We start from the raw sequence: 16,281 nt of genomic DNA, 5'->3' as shown, positions 1-16,281 counted from the left end.
ATGGTACACTAACAAAAGAACCTCAAATTCTCAATGATGTAACACAATAAAGGTTAATTTCTTTCCCAGGCTACATACCTAAGCCAGAGGAGACTGTGCTCTACACATCCGTCCAAGGACACAGGCTGTCAGGCTCTATCAACTTCTAGGTGCATCACCAGGAAGACAAAGCCTCTGCTGTACCCACAGAAAGGAGAGAGAGCACTGGAGAGTCATGCAAGAGATTTTTACCCACAAATAAAATATAGCCCACAAATAAAACACGTCACTTCTGCTCACAGCCCATTGGCCAGAACTAGTCACATGGCCCCAATCTAAATGCAAAGAAGCTAGACGATGTGGGCAAGTACATGGAATATTTGGCGATTTTTCTATGCCATAGTGATGGTTGAATTATCTAAGAAATGCTTCCTGCCTCATTTTTTCTTCATGCTTTCTATAAATGACAGGTTTTATTTTGAAGAACTTTCTTCTTTTGTAGAAGGTAAGACAATATCTTGGTCTTCCAGTATGACTCCCTCTTTGCACACATAGTGAAAGAATAAAAATTTATTCTAAAGGGCATGGAAGTATACGTGTATTTATTCTAAAATAGTCTGAATTGTGTTCTGATGAGAGTGGCTGATAGAACAGTGTAATAGGTAAAAGCACAGGCCCTAGAACCAGACAGCCTGGGTTTGAATTTCAGTTCCCCCATTTACCAGCTGCATGAACTTGGTAAAGATATTTGAACTCTCTATGTCACAGTTTCCTCATATTTAAAATGAAGATGATTATAATACTTATTTTATGGTTCCTGTAAGGATTAAATTAAAATTGTGCATGTAAAATATTTAGCACTAAGCTTAGCACTTACATGTTCAATGAAAGTTAACTCATTGTTTAGTGTCCCGTCTTTTTACCCCATTGATTCAGTTTCAGACTCCAGTTTTCTAACACGTCTCCTTGGATTAATGATTCATTGTATAGTTTCCACACCCTTCTCCTCTCTCTTCTTTCTAAGTCTCTGCTTTTCTAATCTCCCTAGTTGCTGGTTCTCTCTTGTCTGGAATCAAATGGGGCTTCTCTAAAATTCACACACACACACACACACACACACACACACACACACACACAATGTTAATGCAGAGAAGTGGCAATGCCTTTTAGTTCCTGGGTGCTTCTCCTCCACTAGTCCAGTCTGTCTAGCAAATAGTTATGTGACTGAAGGAAGAGTAACAGGGACCCTGGAGTCTCCTTGCCTGGTCTGGACTTGAAGCTCTGCCACTTACTTACTGTGACATTGGGTTAATACACTGCTCTGACCCTCATTTCTTTGTTTATAATGTACAGATAATAGTAATATGTAATTCATTAGGCTGTTGATGTACACATTTAGCACAGTGATTGGTACAGAGTAATTGCTCGATAAATGTCTATGCTCTGTAAAATGAGGGCAATAATACTTAAAGGACATGCATGAGCTTAAGGAAGCTGCGAAACATCATAAACTGTTATGATGAAATGAATTAGAGGCCCATCTGACTGCCCCCGTGGATGAGAACAAGAAGTTTACTTGCTAATATGGAGACTGACCTTCCTGACCCCTTCCCTGAAAAATATAAAGTACATTATTGTATCTTCATATTTATAAATATTGACAACCAGTGGGCTTTTCAGTTTATTATTTTTTCAGGGTTTTACCAATTGACCTAGGCTGGCAATGTGTAATGAACAAGGACCAGACTTTAGACCAGTGAGTAAGTCTTGTGACCTCTGAAAATTTACATTAGCTGACAAGTTCTATACTAGTGCTGTGCAATAGAAATATGTGATCCACTTACATGATTTAAAATTTTCTAGTAACACATTTTAAAATAAAGTACTTTTAAAGAAAAAGAAGTAGGTGAGATTGACTTAATGATAAATTTTGTTTAAAATAATGTCATTTCAATGTAATCAATACAAAAATCATTGAGGTAGCTTACATGCACTCTTATTTTGTCTTTGAAATCCAGTGGGTATCTTCCACTTACAGTACATGTTAATTTGGACTAGATGCATTTCAAGCACTTAATAGCCACATGTGGCTGGTGGCTGCCATACTGGACAGTGCAGCTCCACTATTGTTGGGTAATCTGGTAGGGTAAAAACTTAATAAAAATTTAGCACTTTATATGGAATTATCACATCATATATGTTATATATTACTTTGTAATTTAAATAAAGGAAATAAATTTAAATGACTAAAATAAATTTAAATTAGAAAATTTAATATATTAAACTTTTTTTAAAATTTTACATTACAACACATATATCTCATGGACAAAAGAGAAGGAGGAAAAGGATACCAGACCATAGAAGGAGCAAATAAAGATATGAGCACAGGTCCTTAATTTCCTATTTTTAAACACAAACATAAAGAAATCGTTTGAAAAAAAAATCTTTACAAGTGAAAAAACGATGTAGGTCATTGAGCGTATGCACAGGTAGAAATTCTAAGGATGCTCACACAGTTGTGGACATTGGTTCACCAGAATTTACAAGAGAAGTCTGCTGTTCATTTAAAATATAATGTGATGAATGTTAACATTGAAATAGGTACTAAGAACTAAGGAAATGAAACAGAAAGTACTGGAATGAGTATTGAATGTTGACTACTGTGTAAGGTGGAATGAGTGAATGACTCCTAGAAGAAGCTACATCTCAATGGAAATCTTGTAGGAGTACTTGTAGGAGAAACGTATCTCAGACCTAAGGAATAGAACCTTTTTTCTCTCAAGTAAGAGAGGAAAAATACATCAGGCTTCCCTGGTGGCGCAGTGGTTGAGAGTCCGCCTGCCGATGCAGGGGACGCGGGTTCGTGCCCCGGTCCAGGAGGATTCCACATGCCGCGGAGCGGCTGGGCCCGTGAGCCATGGCCGCTGAGCCTGCGCGTCCGGAGCCTGTGCTCCGCAACGGGAGAGGCCACAACAGTTGGAGGCCCGCGTACCGCAAAAAAGCCAGCAACAACAACAGAAAATACATCTGAATTTAGGAAGTGGGGAGGTGTTTCAAGCCAATAAAGTAAGAATTTGACATAGGGTCTCCTTAAATAATCTATTTTTTTAAAATATTGAGTTAATATTACTATACTAAAACCCAGTAATAAAGGGCTAGAAATAAAGATGGGTGTTATCAGTCAGTTTCCAACCAGGAAATCTGAAACCACTTCTAATATGTAAAACAGGGAATTTAATCCAGGGAATTAATTATGCAAGTGTTAGAACCGCTGAGAAGCCAGACAGGAGAAAGGACGTAACCCAAAGATCAGAAGCCCCATTTACCTTCAGGATTGGAGGGATACAAGTGGGGTTTCCAGGAACAAAACCTGAGACCACACAGCAGAAGCTCAAACCACAAAAGGGGTTTCCTCACAAAAGCTGGGAAAACTAAGAGAAGAGCTACCTGTTGTGGCCTGGACCCAGGGAAAAGATGCAGCTACTCACCAGCAAAAAAGAATGTAAAGGAGACAGATGTGGAAATTCCCTGGTGGTCCAGTGGTTAGGACTCCGCACTCTCACTGGCAAGGGCCTGGATTCAATCCCTGGTCGGGGAACTAAAATCCTGCATGCCACGCTGTGCAGTCAAAAAAATTTAAAGGAGACAGATGCTCTGACTTCCCCCTCCTTTCACTCTCCAGTCTTCCTTCCCAGAGGCAAAAGCCTGCTGACACTGCAGCTTGGGCAAGGTAGCCTGCAGAGGTCCTTTCTCCCAAGAGCAGAACAGAGCAAGAACAAGGAATGCATCAGCTAGCAAACAGACTATGGACCAGCAGAGCATAAGGAAAACTATGAGTGATTTGTGTTTCAATTTGTTCAACAAAAGTGTATTAGTGCCTACTGTGGACTAGAAACTCTTTTCCTATTGGGAATACAAAGGTAAATTAAAAAGATCTCTAAATTTTCACCAATAAAATATTTTGACAAGCTTTGTGAAAACAATAACACCTATTTAGAAAATACACTAGTCAGATAAACTAGGCTATAGGAGGCTTGATGTTAGGAGAAAGGTCTGGGGGACCTCTTAACAGGCCAAGGAAAATAGGGTTATCTGGGGGGACCTCTGACCTAAATGTGGATGGATGTATAAACATGGACATTAGGAATATCTGTCCAAATTCTGAATGGCTTCTGTCTTGGCCCCTTTCCCACTAATGGGATTGGTGAGAATTATAAACTACTGAGGTCAATATGGTTTGAAGAGTAGCTCTCTGTGTTGAAGCCAAACAGACTTAGATACGAACTCCAGCCTTGCTACTTACAGGTCCCATAGTCTTGAGAAAGTCATTTATCCTCAGTTTTCCCATCTTTCAAAGAGCAATAATAGTAACCCCTTTAAAAAGTTGTTGTAAAGATAATATGTGATCATATATTTAAAGTGTTTAGTTAAGTGCCTTGGGCATAGTAGGTGCTCAATAAAAAGAAGTTGTTAATATTTCAAACTGAATATGTAAAGAGCTAATAACACTGTATATACATTAGTCATTAAAACACATAGGTTAACATATATTCATATAAATATACTTTGTGAACACACATAGATAACATAAAAAGAGCTAATTTCAAACACAAGGTGTAACTAATAGTCATTACATTGTTAGTACTCTTTTAGAGAAATTGAAAGGATTTATAATTTTCCAGGAATCATGAGTATATGTCATTTAATATGCATTATATGAAATTTAATTATCCATTCTATAACTTTGATAATATGCTTACTTACCTATTACTAACAGATTTCAAAAGTATTTCTCCATTCCAGATATCACTTACATAAATGCTGAATTATTATTTACAGTGCCCACTACTTTGCTAAGTTTTATCTTTGTCATACATGTTTGATAAAATCATAAACCTGGGTAAATCCAACTAGTTGTCACCTATAAGCCTGAACCCCTGCCACTGAACTGGTCAAAAGAAAAATGCACATCCATGCTTAGTGGCCTCATGTTAATTTTTTTACCATAAACCTCAAGTGGGCCCTTAATGCTGATAGGAAGTTTTACTCTGCCTAACTCACTGATAACTCAACCCCTCTCCCAGTCTCAGAAAACTATTCAGATCTTTTCATCCCTCAATCCTCAGCAATTCATCCACCATCCTAATTCTGAAATGATGACCTTACTTCCTACTTTACTGAGAAAATGAAATTAATCTTAGGAGAGCTTGCACAGAGACTATCACCACACCTACCAATCACCATCTTCTGCACTCACCATACCTCCCCATCCAGTAGCATCTGCACCCACAAGACGGCCTCCTGCCTGATACAGGGTGAGCTCTCCATTCTCCTGTCTAAAGCCAGTCTCTCCACCTGTGCTCTAAGATTCATCTCTTCTCACCTACTCAAGAACACTGCAGGACTTCTCCTCTCTTCCTCCAACATCATCATTTTTCACTCTCCATTAAATCATTTGCATCACCATAAAAACAAGCAGTTATTTCTCCCATCTTAAAACATAAAAATCAAAAGAAAATTATCTTTACCCCACTTCCGCTTTACCAAATCACCTAGCTCTTTCCTCATCTTTGGATCAAAATTCCTGGAAAAAAAAGTTATCTATATTCAACTGTTTTTTTCAATTCATCTCTTGCCAATCACTTAAACACATACCAATCAGGATTTTGTTCCCCTCACTCCAAAGGAACTTCTCTAGCCAAGGACACTAGCAACCTTCCATTGCCACACGCAGTGTGCAATTTCCTCTTATTTAACCTGTCAGCAGCATTTGGTACACTTGTCACTCACTCCTCCTGATACACTCGCTTTACTTGACTTCTGGTACACCACATCCTCTCCATTCCCTTCTTTCCTCAATGACCCTTCTGTTTCCTTTGGATAAAGGAAGAAAAAAACTTAATCTTGTCCTTGACCTCTTAATGTTGGAATACACCAGGCTCCACTCTTGGTCCTTTTATCTTCTCTATTCACCCCCACTCCCATGGTACTCTCTTCCAGGCTCATGTCAACAACTCCCAAATGTCTACCTTCAGCCAATATATTCCTCCCAAAATCCAGATTCAGCATTCTACTTAGATGTCTTAAAGATACCTCAAGCTCAACATGTGCATACTGAACTCCTTATCTTTTCCCAAAGTTTACTATGTCTACAGCCATCCATTTCAGGTGGTAGCAAAATTATCCTTCAAGTTGCTCAGACCAGAATCCTTAGAGTCATCCTTGACTTTTTCTCTCACATCCAACATTCATCCCTCAAAAAATTCTGTCGGTTCTACTTTCAAAATATATCCAGAATCCGATTGTCTCATTACCTTCATTGCTACCATACTAGTCTGAACAAATATTTCTTACCCAGATTGCTGCAATAGCATCTAACAGGACTTTCTGTTTCTACCTTTTTCCCCCTGCATTAGCAACACAGCAGCTAGAGGGATCCCTTCAGACCTAAATCAGATCGATTGTGTTACTCCTCTACACAAAATCCTGCAATTGGTACACAGTCAGGGACAGTAAAAACCAAAGTCTTTATATCGGCCTAAAAGGTCCTACATGATGTGACTTCCGTTACATCTCTGACATCACATCCTAGTATTTCCACCATTGTTCCTTTGCTCCAGCCACACTACTTAATTAATAAATATTTGTTAAACAAATCAATCCCAGTCTCCATGGAGCTCTTGGTCTACTGGGAGAAACAGAGATGTATAAAGGATTACAAAAAGAAGGTGGTAATTAAAGCTCTCCTCTATCTCCCATCCTAAACACTGACAAGTGAGTGTTGAAGGTTGAGAAATTAGCCAGGGGTGAGTGGTGCAGGAGACCTAGGGAGGAAACAAGGACATTTCAGGCAGGATGAACATTGCACATGCAAAGACCTAGAGAAATGAATCAGCAGAACATTTGAAGAATTACAAGTAAAGCATCAAAGAATAACATTTGAGATTAGAGGATCTGGATGTGGGAAGTAAACAGAAATACAGTCTATACTTTAGATAGGAATCAGATCATGAAAGACTTTCTATTTATTTCTTCCCTTACAGCTTTCAATCTACCCTGGGAGTAACTTATTAACCATATCTTTTTGATGAACCTCAACAGGGCCAAAGCAACACCTGGAAAGGATTCTGAATTCCCTGAGTTAAAGATACAAAAGAAAAACCCAGAGTCAGATTTAATTTGACAAGGTAAAGGAGTGGGTGTTCTACTACATCAAATTTAATCTGTATAAAATAATCATCTCTGGTAACATTTTTCTTGATCTACTGCATTTAGACTATTTTAGTAAGGCTTGATCTCCCTGTCTATCTAAACACTGATTCACTTACAGTAAGCTTCAGGCTAACATTGCTCTTACTAATACCCAACAAATCCACAAGGTGTTAGTTTCAGACGATTTTGTATAAAAGGTGAACTGAGACTAGACTCAGCCTACAACGTTCCCCAGACAAGGCAGCCAACCACAGGTGAGTCTCAGCATCTATAGTTATCAAGCAGTGACAGTTATTTCTGAAATCTACAGATTTTTCAGGATCTGGAGAACAAATCTAGAGCTTTCCGACTTCTGTTGTGTAGGGAATTTTTGCTTGTCAACCTGGCTTCTTAAATATGGTTAATAATTGTAATCACTGCTAGCAAGCAATTGACTTTACATAGACCATTCACCTGGCCTCTGAAAGAGTCTTGTTTTAAACAATGGAGGGGGTGGGGGGGAGCTTGGGGCAAAAGCAAATGATAATACTTATGAGCTGCTAAAAATGAAGAACTAATTTTGTAATATAGAAGTTTCTTTTTAAATAAAACTAGTCTTTAAAATGATAATCAAGGGACAAATATGATGATTAAAATTACTTGCTTCAGCGTATTCACTTTAAGACAGTCAGCAGTACCACTCTAATCCTTAAACATTGCTTAAATCATTATATTAGAGTTTTGATCTATAATATGTTCCTACTTTGACAAAAAAGAAATTGAGGAGGAGAATAAGAAGAAATCGTTGTTCAAGAAACGAAGACGTAAAGAAAAGGAGAAAACATTGCTGGAGCAAAATGTGACTGGAGAGGATGGGTAGACCAATTATTTTTGGTTTGGTCAACTTACATAACAATTATAATGCTTTGGTCTTGGTTTCTCATGGGCCTTAATTGTTTGCTTCCTAGCCCAGGATGAAGTTGGTCCAGTTTTGCTTTCTCTTCTGTTGCTGGACAGCAATCTGCTGCCACTGCTGTGAGCTGACCAACATCACCATTACAGTGGAGAAAGAGGAATGTGGCTTCTGCATAAGCATGAACATCACATGGTGTGCGGGCTACTGCTACACCCGGGTAGGTACTTTGCTTTGCTGGAAGTGAGGGTGCTGAGGGTCTGGACGAGGCGGGCTTCATTAATTCCCACTTTATCAATATTCTAAGTTTCCCAAGGAATAGCCATGAGTCCCTTAGCTAGTACTGTCTGTATTATGATTGGGGTTATTTACCATGATATCAGTTAAACATTTGGACTTATATTTGATTAGGGTAAATGCAAGAAAGCCTCAGATTTGATCTGATCAATTTAGTAATATGTCAAATCTATTTTTTAAATTTTATTTAAAATTTAAAACAATTTTTAAAAATTGTTCTATACTAGATTTTACATAGAGATAAACATACACACATTTAATAATAGAAGAGCTACAATATTCCCCAAAAGCCAATTTCTGTAACTGAAGCCATATCTCTACAATAGAGATAGTACCAAAATATGTTTGCAAACCATATAAAATCACAGCCATGTTATAAAAACTGTCTTATTGGCCCACCTGAATACAAATGTCAACAAGCATCCTGAGAACACAACCAGTCCTTGCAGACTATTAGAACCAAAATGAATCAGCAAACCCACTCACTTCTTTATACCGTTGAGAAAACCAAGGCACAGAGGCATAAAACCACTAGTTTGTGTTCACGCAGCTTCTTTGAATTAATCCAAGTAAAGAAGCAGTTTCTCCCTTTTCTTTTTTTTCCCCTATAGCACCTGGCTATCTATGCAGCATTTCATTCTATAAACTGACATTGAAAACAGCAATTTTTAATGAAATCTACTTTATGGGGTGGTAAATGAGTTCGACCAAACTCCACTTATCATACCCTCCTGGGATACAGACCTGGTGGCATGATATTGAAATAAACAGAAGTGCCAACTTCTTCCCTCAGTGAATTTTTTTTTTCACTAGAAAGTGTTAGAATAAACCTATACTACCAGGATTAAAGTTTTTATATGCAAACCATGTAGCCTTTGAAACTGAGAGCTCTGCAAAATACACAGCATTTAAGGGGGAAAGATGTCTACAGGACTGTGGAATATTTAAAATCTTCATGATTTTCATGAGCTTTCATGAAAGCTTTCATAGTCATGCTAAGCTAAGCATTAACATTCCACATTATATATATTTTTTTGACTTTTTATAAATCCTCAGGGACAATGTATTTGGAAAATTTTTCTGAGAAATTAAACTTCAGTGTTTTATATTTTATAAATCCTCAGGGACAATGTATTTGGAAAAATTTTCTGAGAAATTAAACTCCATTGTTTTATGGTTCAAGTTGTCATTATTATAGCTTTCAACTAAGTATAAAAAGTCATTAAAATTTGTCATATTTCCCTTTTCATCATTTTTCTATATTAAAATTCAATCTCTATAGTTGGAGAAATAATTAATATTTTGACATAGACATAAGGAATAGGAAAAGGAACAACTTATATTTTCTGTAAGATTTCCAAAACAATCAGGAAACATTGGTATAGCATATAGGTCACTGCTGAGATATGTTTCCTTGGTTAGGAATTCCATAAGTGAGCTTTAGTGGGTAAACGTTAGAGCAAGTGGTATTCAATCCCTGTCTCATTTTGATTAAGCTAAACAGAAAGTTCCAGAATACTGTAACTTAACTCTCTCTCTCTCCTAAACCACTCAGGATCTAGTGTACAAGGATCCAGCCAGGCCCAACATCCAGAAAACGTGTACCTTCAAGGAGCTGATGTATGAGACGGTCAAAGTGCCTGGCTGTGCTCACCATGCAGACTCCCTGTATACGTACCCAGTAGCCTCTGAATGTCACTGTGGCAAGTGTGACAGCGACAGCACTGACTGCACCGTGCGAGGCCTGGGACCCAGCTACTGCTCGTTCAGTGAAATGAAAGAATAAAGAGCAGTGGACACTTTGAGCTGCCCACCCTTGACCTGAAGGACCAAGACATTCAAGACGTCTGTGTGTACATGTGCCCAGGCTGCAAACCATTGTGGGAGACCCCACTGATCCCTGCTCTCCTGCATAAGGGAGCTCCAGGAATGGAGAGTGCTGGGGCCTGGGGCCTGTCACCACCCAACCCTGTATTCTAGGTCTGGTTCCATAAGTTTTATTCGGTCTTACTTAACTTACAGACATGGGGTTGCTTTCCCGTTTAATAATCTTAGAAATCCTCTCAGGCAATCCCTTCCTCTTAGACATAGGGATATGGGCCCAGAGGAAGGAAATGAGCTAACAGTGGGTGAAAGTACTAAATGTAGCATTCTCCTGCCAGACTCCTGAGCCCTCAGAGCAGTCCCAGTCTCTTCTTCATGATTGTAGCCTCAATGCCTAACTTCGTGACTAGACTTTAGTAAGAAACTCAATAATGGCTTCCTTAAGGAAAGTAACAGCAGAAAGGTAGTGGGTAGGACAACACTGAAAGAGGATGTCTGAGGCTATCTGATGAGGCTGTGCTCAGCAATGCTGGTCAGTCCACGGAAGCGGGGCATCCATTCCAGTTCCGCTTCACCTCTTCTTCTCTGGCACATGGAGGGTGGATGGAGACAGGATGCATCTCTCTGAATTGCTCAGGCAGGTGGTGGTTAACGAGCTCAGGATTTACAAGCTATTACTGCCAACCCCTTTAGTTAAGGGCAAAAGCAAGAAATGTTAATGTGGGCTTGTGGTAATTAGCCCACATCTACTCCATCATTTAAATAAATTGAACAAATGCTGTCAGGCTCCTGCAAAACTCCCTTTGGGAAGTAGGAAAAAAACTACATCGCCCTGCCCTCCAGGCTGGGATCCACACCTTTGGAGAGAGGTGGATTTGAAAGCAGGTTTGAAAGCAATTTTGGCAACTTTATAAGTACATTTATCTTACCTACAAATACATTTGTGTAAAGAAATAACTCTTTTAGGAAGAATTAGCCATGAGAAAAAAAAAAACTGCTGTTTTCTAGAATCCTCTCTATATCAGTCTTTTGTCTATCAATGTTCTCTCAAATCTGTTTCTTTCAAGAGGGTAAATATTGAAACTATTTCATGAGTTGATTTCGAGATGTTACCTCTTTTAGTTATTTACTTGTTTCATCTTCAGATTGTTTAATTTATTTAAATCTTATTTTTTTAATAAAGATACTCGCCACCAGAGTCATAGATTTGGAGTTTTTTTCCCACATAAAAGATGACTAAAATGTCTATATGTTTATAATATTAGTAGAAAGAATCTTACAAAAAAATTTCTAATGCATCTGTAATATTTACTTGTCCTGAACTTTGGAGATATTAAAATTAATTTTGTTGCATTTCTAAAAGTATTTCCTTGTTTAAATTTTCTGTCACTATTTGAAGTCACTTTCTAATGTAGTGGGGAAAGAAAAAGCAAAGAGAGAATCACAGAGTAGATGGGGTCACTGGAGAGTCTCTAGTTCATTCCTTGGATTTTTGATATTGAAGCCCAAAGATGTCAAGTGACCCAGACAAGATCACAAAGACTGTTTATGGCAGGCAGGATAAGAATCCTGGCTTCCCAGCTCTTAGCCCAGCTCTCCTATGGCTACTCTATCATATTAAGTCATTTTGGCAAGGACTGAAGCAAAATTGCAGGTACTGATAATCAGCTATGTCCATTCAAATCTGCTATTGAGTGTGGCTTATAGCTATATTCTCTACAACATTTTGATACATTGAAATTGGAGCTATACTTACAATGTTTAATAAGATGCTTTAAATTATAACACAGCCTTTTCCTTCTCCCTATACTTTTGAAAATCAAAATAATTGCTTTCGCTTTACAAGTACTAGAAGGCGATGGCTCCAGAGTTAATTTGTCTTAATCATCTTGACCAGATGTATGTCATCCTGAACAAATTACTTGAATTTTCTGGACCTCAGATTCTTAACTATAAAGTGAAGATACTAATATTATCTGCCTCAGAGGATTATACTGATAATTAAACAGAATAACACATATAGAAAGTTTAGAATAATGTCTGGCACATAGTAATTCCTCAGTAAATATTAGTTGTTATGCCTTGAGACAATGTAGCAAGTTGGTAAATCAGATTTAAAAACAACCCAGCTTAGCCTCTTTCTAGTAATCTTAGGTAAACTATTTAACCACTCTGGGTCTCACTTTTCTTACCTTTTTAAGTGGAATACTATCCCACTAGGTTGCTGTGAAGGTTAAAAAAGATAATGCATGTAAGGTGCTTGGGAGTTCCAACAGAAGAGCTACAAACCTGATAAAGAGAGACTTTTTCACCACTTAGCTAAAAAAGGTCAAGGTCAAAATGCTAGGAAGCAGCAGCAGCTTCTGCTTGAGGCCCCTCCATGCCACACTGAAGTGCAACCCTTCCTGAAGAAGCAAGAGAGAAAATCTGTGAGCCCTCCAGGGCCATGCGAAGAAAAGGCACTCCTCCACAGGCCACCATTTGAGATGAAGCCCATACTATCTCTCCCCAGCACTATGGCAAGGGTCTCTCTTAGCTCTGGACAGTCCTCACACAGCAACAAGAACTATCCTTCTAAACCACAACCTTGACCATGCTTAATAATGAATGGGATTTCCCATTGTTTTCAAGAGGATAAAATTCTAATCTTTTTTTTTTTTTTGGCCATGTGTCACACAGCATGCAGGCGGGATCTTAGTCCCCCAACCAGGGATTAAACCCACGCCCCCTGCAGTAGAAGCGCAGAGTCTTAACCACTAGACCACCAGGGAAGTCCCATCTAATCTTTAGCTAGCACATAAGGCCCGTCATGGTCTGACCTGTGATTACCTCTAACTTCGTATCTCCCTCTTCCCCAAGAGGCTGCTAGACCTGGAGACCAGCTGTGAGGGTTGAGGGAGCGTTTTGTGTCTTCCACTCCTGAAATGATTTAGCCATAATACCATGCCTTTCATCCCACAAGAGATGTGGCTATGATTTTAAACTAGTCAGTAAGTCAGCGGCACTGAATTCCAAGTGATAAAAAAAAGTGATGCCAGTACATAAGATTAATAAACACTGGGTTCATGACAGTGAGGAAAGAGAAAGAGGAATGGAAGTACTTAGGGGGCCTCAAACTCTATCTGTAATGTTTACATCTTAAGATAAATCCGAGTCACAAATACGGTATAACGTTAATATACATAAATCTGGGAGAGGGCTATGCAGGTGTTTACTATATTCTTGCAGGCATGTAAAGTGCTTGCGAGTTGAAACTAACAAGGCATCTTTATGTGCCTTATATTTTTAATTCTGATTTTATGTCTACTGTAAGAAAAATGAAATGGGCTCTAAGCCTAAAGTCACACAGCTAGTGAGGAAAGGCTCAGTCATTAATATTCACTTGGGGACTGTGGCAGAGAATTCAGTGTGCACCAAGATTTGTGCCTATTTCTTCCTGGCTGTAAAGCTGGACTACATTTCCCAGCTTTCTTCATAATCAGGTATATCCATATTCCAGCCAATGAAATGTGAGCAAAAGTACAATGAGATATTTCCATAACCGGCCCACAAAATCCTCTCAGAAGGATTTTCCTTCTCTTCCTCTATTGGCTGAATGTCACCACCCACAGTGGCCTTGAAAGCTTTGTGCTGGTGATAACAGGATCGTCATCAGCCTGGATTCCTGAATGTCTACATGGAATGCTGTGCCCCAACATCAACAACCCTTTATAGCAAACCAGATGGACTTGGCTTCTATCGGTTAAGTTGCTGATTTTTGTGGGTTTATATGCTAGGAAAAAATTGCATTATTTTAATAATACATTAATTGGTACTGGATGTGGAGGGCTGCATGAACAAAAAACTTAGTGTATATGGCACTGGCTTAGTGGTCCTGCAACAGAATAAGAGTGATAATCAGAGTAAAAATTTCCCCTGTGAAAACACGAAGAACAACCACATGCCTACTGAACCTTTAGCTTGGTGGTCAGGAAATTATGCCCCAGAGGCAAAATCTGACCCTCCTCTCAAAATAAATTTACTGGAACATGGCCATACCCACTTGTTTACATCTTGTCTAAGGCTTTTTTTGTACTACAACAGCAGGATTCAGTAGCTGTGACAAGACTATATGGTCCACAGAGTCTAAAATATTTACATCTAGACCTTTAATAGAAAAAGTGTGACAACTCATGCTGTAAGGGAAAGGTTTACAAAGAGTCTGAATGTTAATGGGATTGGACTTTTACTTCCTAGTTATTAAAGAGATGGCTTGTTTACAATGGGACGTAAAAGGAAATGGAGAAAGTTCAGGAATTTGGAGCCTTGGTGGTATATCAAAGCCTATTGCTTCTAGATCCCAAATAATAAGAGATAAGATAAATTTGAGGAAAAAGAGCCATTAAGATTCAGGCCTGAGGTACGACAGATTTAGGGTGTGGCCTTCCCACCCAGGTCTTTTATCTTGTGGTAGAACCATTAAATTGTGAGGAAGTAAAAATATATATATATTAAGATTGATAATTATGTTTAAGAAGAGAACATTAGATGTGTTTATAGGCACCAGGAACCAAATGAAAGTTGTTTTTAAGGGAGTTTATTGCCAACAAAACTAAGACCAGACTAAAATTGCCTGATTGTTTGCACAACCTTTGGGTCCCCTAACTTGACAAGCAGGAAGTAGGCTACTAAATCTATACAACCCCAAGGATGGCATCTCTCCAATACCTACTTCAAATGTGGCTGTGGAAGATAATGGATATGGAAGAACCTTCTAGATGATGGAGCCAGGAGCTATGGAGAATAATGGACAAGGAAAGAATGTTCCTCCAGAAGAATCATCATCTAATTAAGGAACTTCCTCCACTGCCAAGAAGCAGGATTCCATAGAGCTTGCCAAGAAGGGTTTGATCATTGCTTAATCCAGTGAGCTATGTTTTCTAGTCTTCCTTTTTATGAATGGAAGTGTTACTGTGAACAGTGTTATTGTGTGGAAGTGTCCCAACTTCATCACTGAATACTGAATGGAGGGAGACAAAAAAGATAACTTGTCTTTTTAGTTCATGGGTTGCCAGCCCATAAGGAGGCTCATCTGGAAAATGGGGAATTTGATTTAGAGATGGATGAGATCTTTGGAGAGGGAAGGAGGTGGTTCCATCTGAGGGAGAAAGATGAAACTGTATTTGTTCTCAGAGATTTGGACTGTGACAGAGATTGTTACATGTTCACCAAAACCCTTTCTCTAGTCTTCCTGGGGACATACATAATGTACTTTTCCCAGCCTCACCTGTAGAAAGGTTTGATTATGTAACTGAATTCTAGCAATGGAGGTTATCAGAAATGATATGCACTCTGTCTAGGTCTGGCTCATAAACCCTTCCCACAGGTGAATCTACTCTCCCCCCTCTTGAATGGCTGAATGTTCATGCTTAAAGCAAGCATGGAAGCCCTGTATAGAAGACGGCAGAGCATCCATGCGCCTGTATCCCTGAATGACCAGAGGACCCACACGCACGCACACACCTGCTCCCTCTGAGAGGGCTTTATGTCAGCAAGAAATAAACTTCTCTTGTGTTAAGTCACTGAGACTTGAGGGTTTATGTTACAGCAGGTAATGCTACCTTAACAGGTATCCACAGTATCTCAGGAACTTAAATACAATGTTTCACACCAAGCCACAGGAACCAAGCACAAAACAAGTTATCTACTATTGTTCCCATATACACCCTAGATCACCAGCTTCTGGTCAAAAAAGAAAAAGACTTGTTAATTAGTACTTTAACTTTGATCCCAGATATATGTGCCTGTGTGTGTGTAATTTCCCTAAATGGAACTTCCTTCGTCTTTCAGTCTGAAAATGGATTCAGGGAATGACACTGAAGAGCCCTGCTGTCTAGTGAAAAACCCTACATAAAAAGTCAAGCTAGTGCCTCCTGCCTGTTCCCCGGGGAAAGTCCCTTTCCCTGAGGCAGTATGATCACAGAGCTACTAACTGGGGAATACAGAATTCAGGAAGTCCTCATGACTTCAAGGCCTGCGTGCTATCTACTGTGCTCCACTGTTTCTCCACAAGCTTCACTGCAAGGGTATTTTAGGGG

General features: G+C 39.0%; 2 protein-coding genes across 8 annotated transcripts in view; one reads left to right on the top strand and one right to left on the bottom strand.

Annotated features, from left to right (window-relative positions):
• Positions 1 to 16,281, bottom strand: part of KCNA4 (potassium voltage-gated channel subfamily A member 4) — an 865,487-nt gene that overhangs the window by 781,130 nt on the left and 68,076 nt on the right. Inside the window, exon 3 of one of the 7 annotated variants that reach the window (XM_067749540.1) lies at positions 79 to 177. The exons of the other annotated variants lie outside the window; for them this stretch is intronic. The gene's annotated coding sequence lies outside the window, so the exon portion shown is untranslated. The remainder of the gene's footprint in view (positions 1 to 78; positions 178 to 16,281) is intronic. 7 annotated transcript variants of the gene reach the window in all.
• Positions 8,145 to 10,166, top strand: LOC137231259 (follitropin subunit beta). Its single transcript, XM_067751773.1, has 2 exons — positions 8,145 to 8,303; positions 9,936 to 10,166. Exons 1-2 carry the CDS (start codon positions 8,145 to 8,147, stop codon positions 10,164 to 10,166), a joined length of 390 nt encoding a protein of 129 aa, XP_067607874.1.

Source organism: Pseudorca crassidens, chromosome 9, assembly GCF_039906515.1.
Source record: "Pseudorca crassidens isolate mPseCra1 chromosome 9, mPseCra1.hap1, whole genome shotgun sequence".
Taxonomy (NCBI): Eukaryota; Metazoa; Chordata; class Mammalia; order Artiodactyla; family Delphinidae; genus Pseudorca; species Pseudorca crassidens.
The sequence above is the reverse complement of the archived record's forward strand: the minus strand, read 5'-3'. Positions and strand labels throughout refer to the sequence as shown.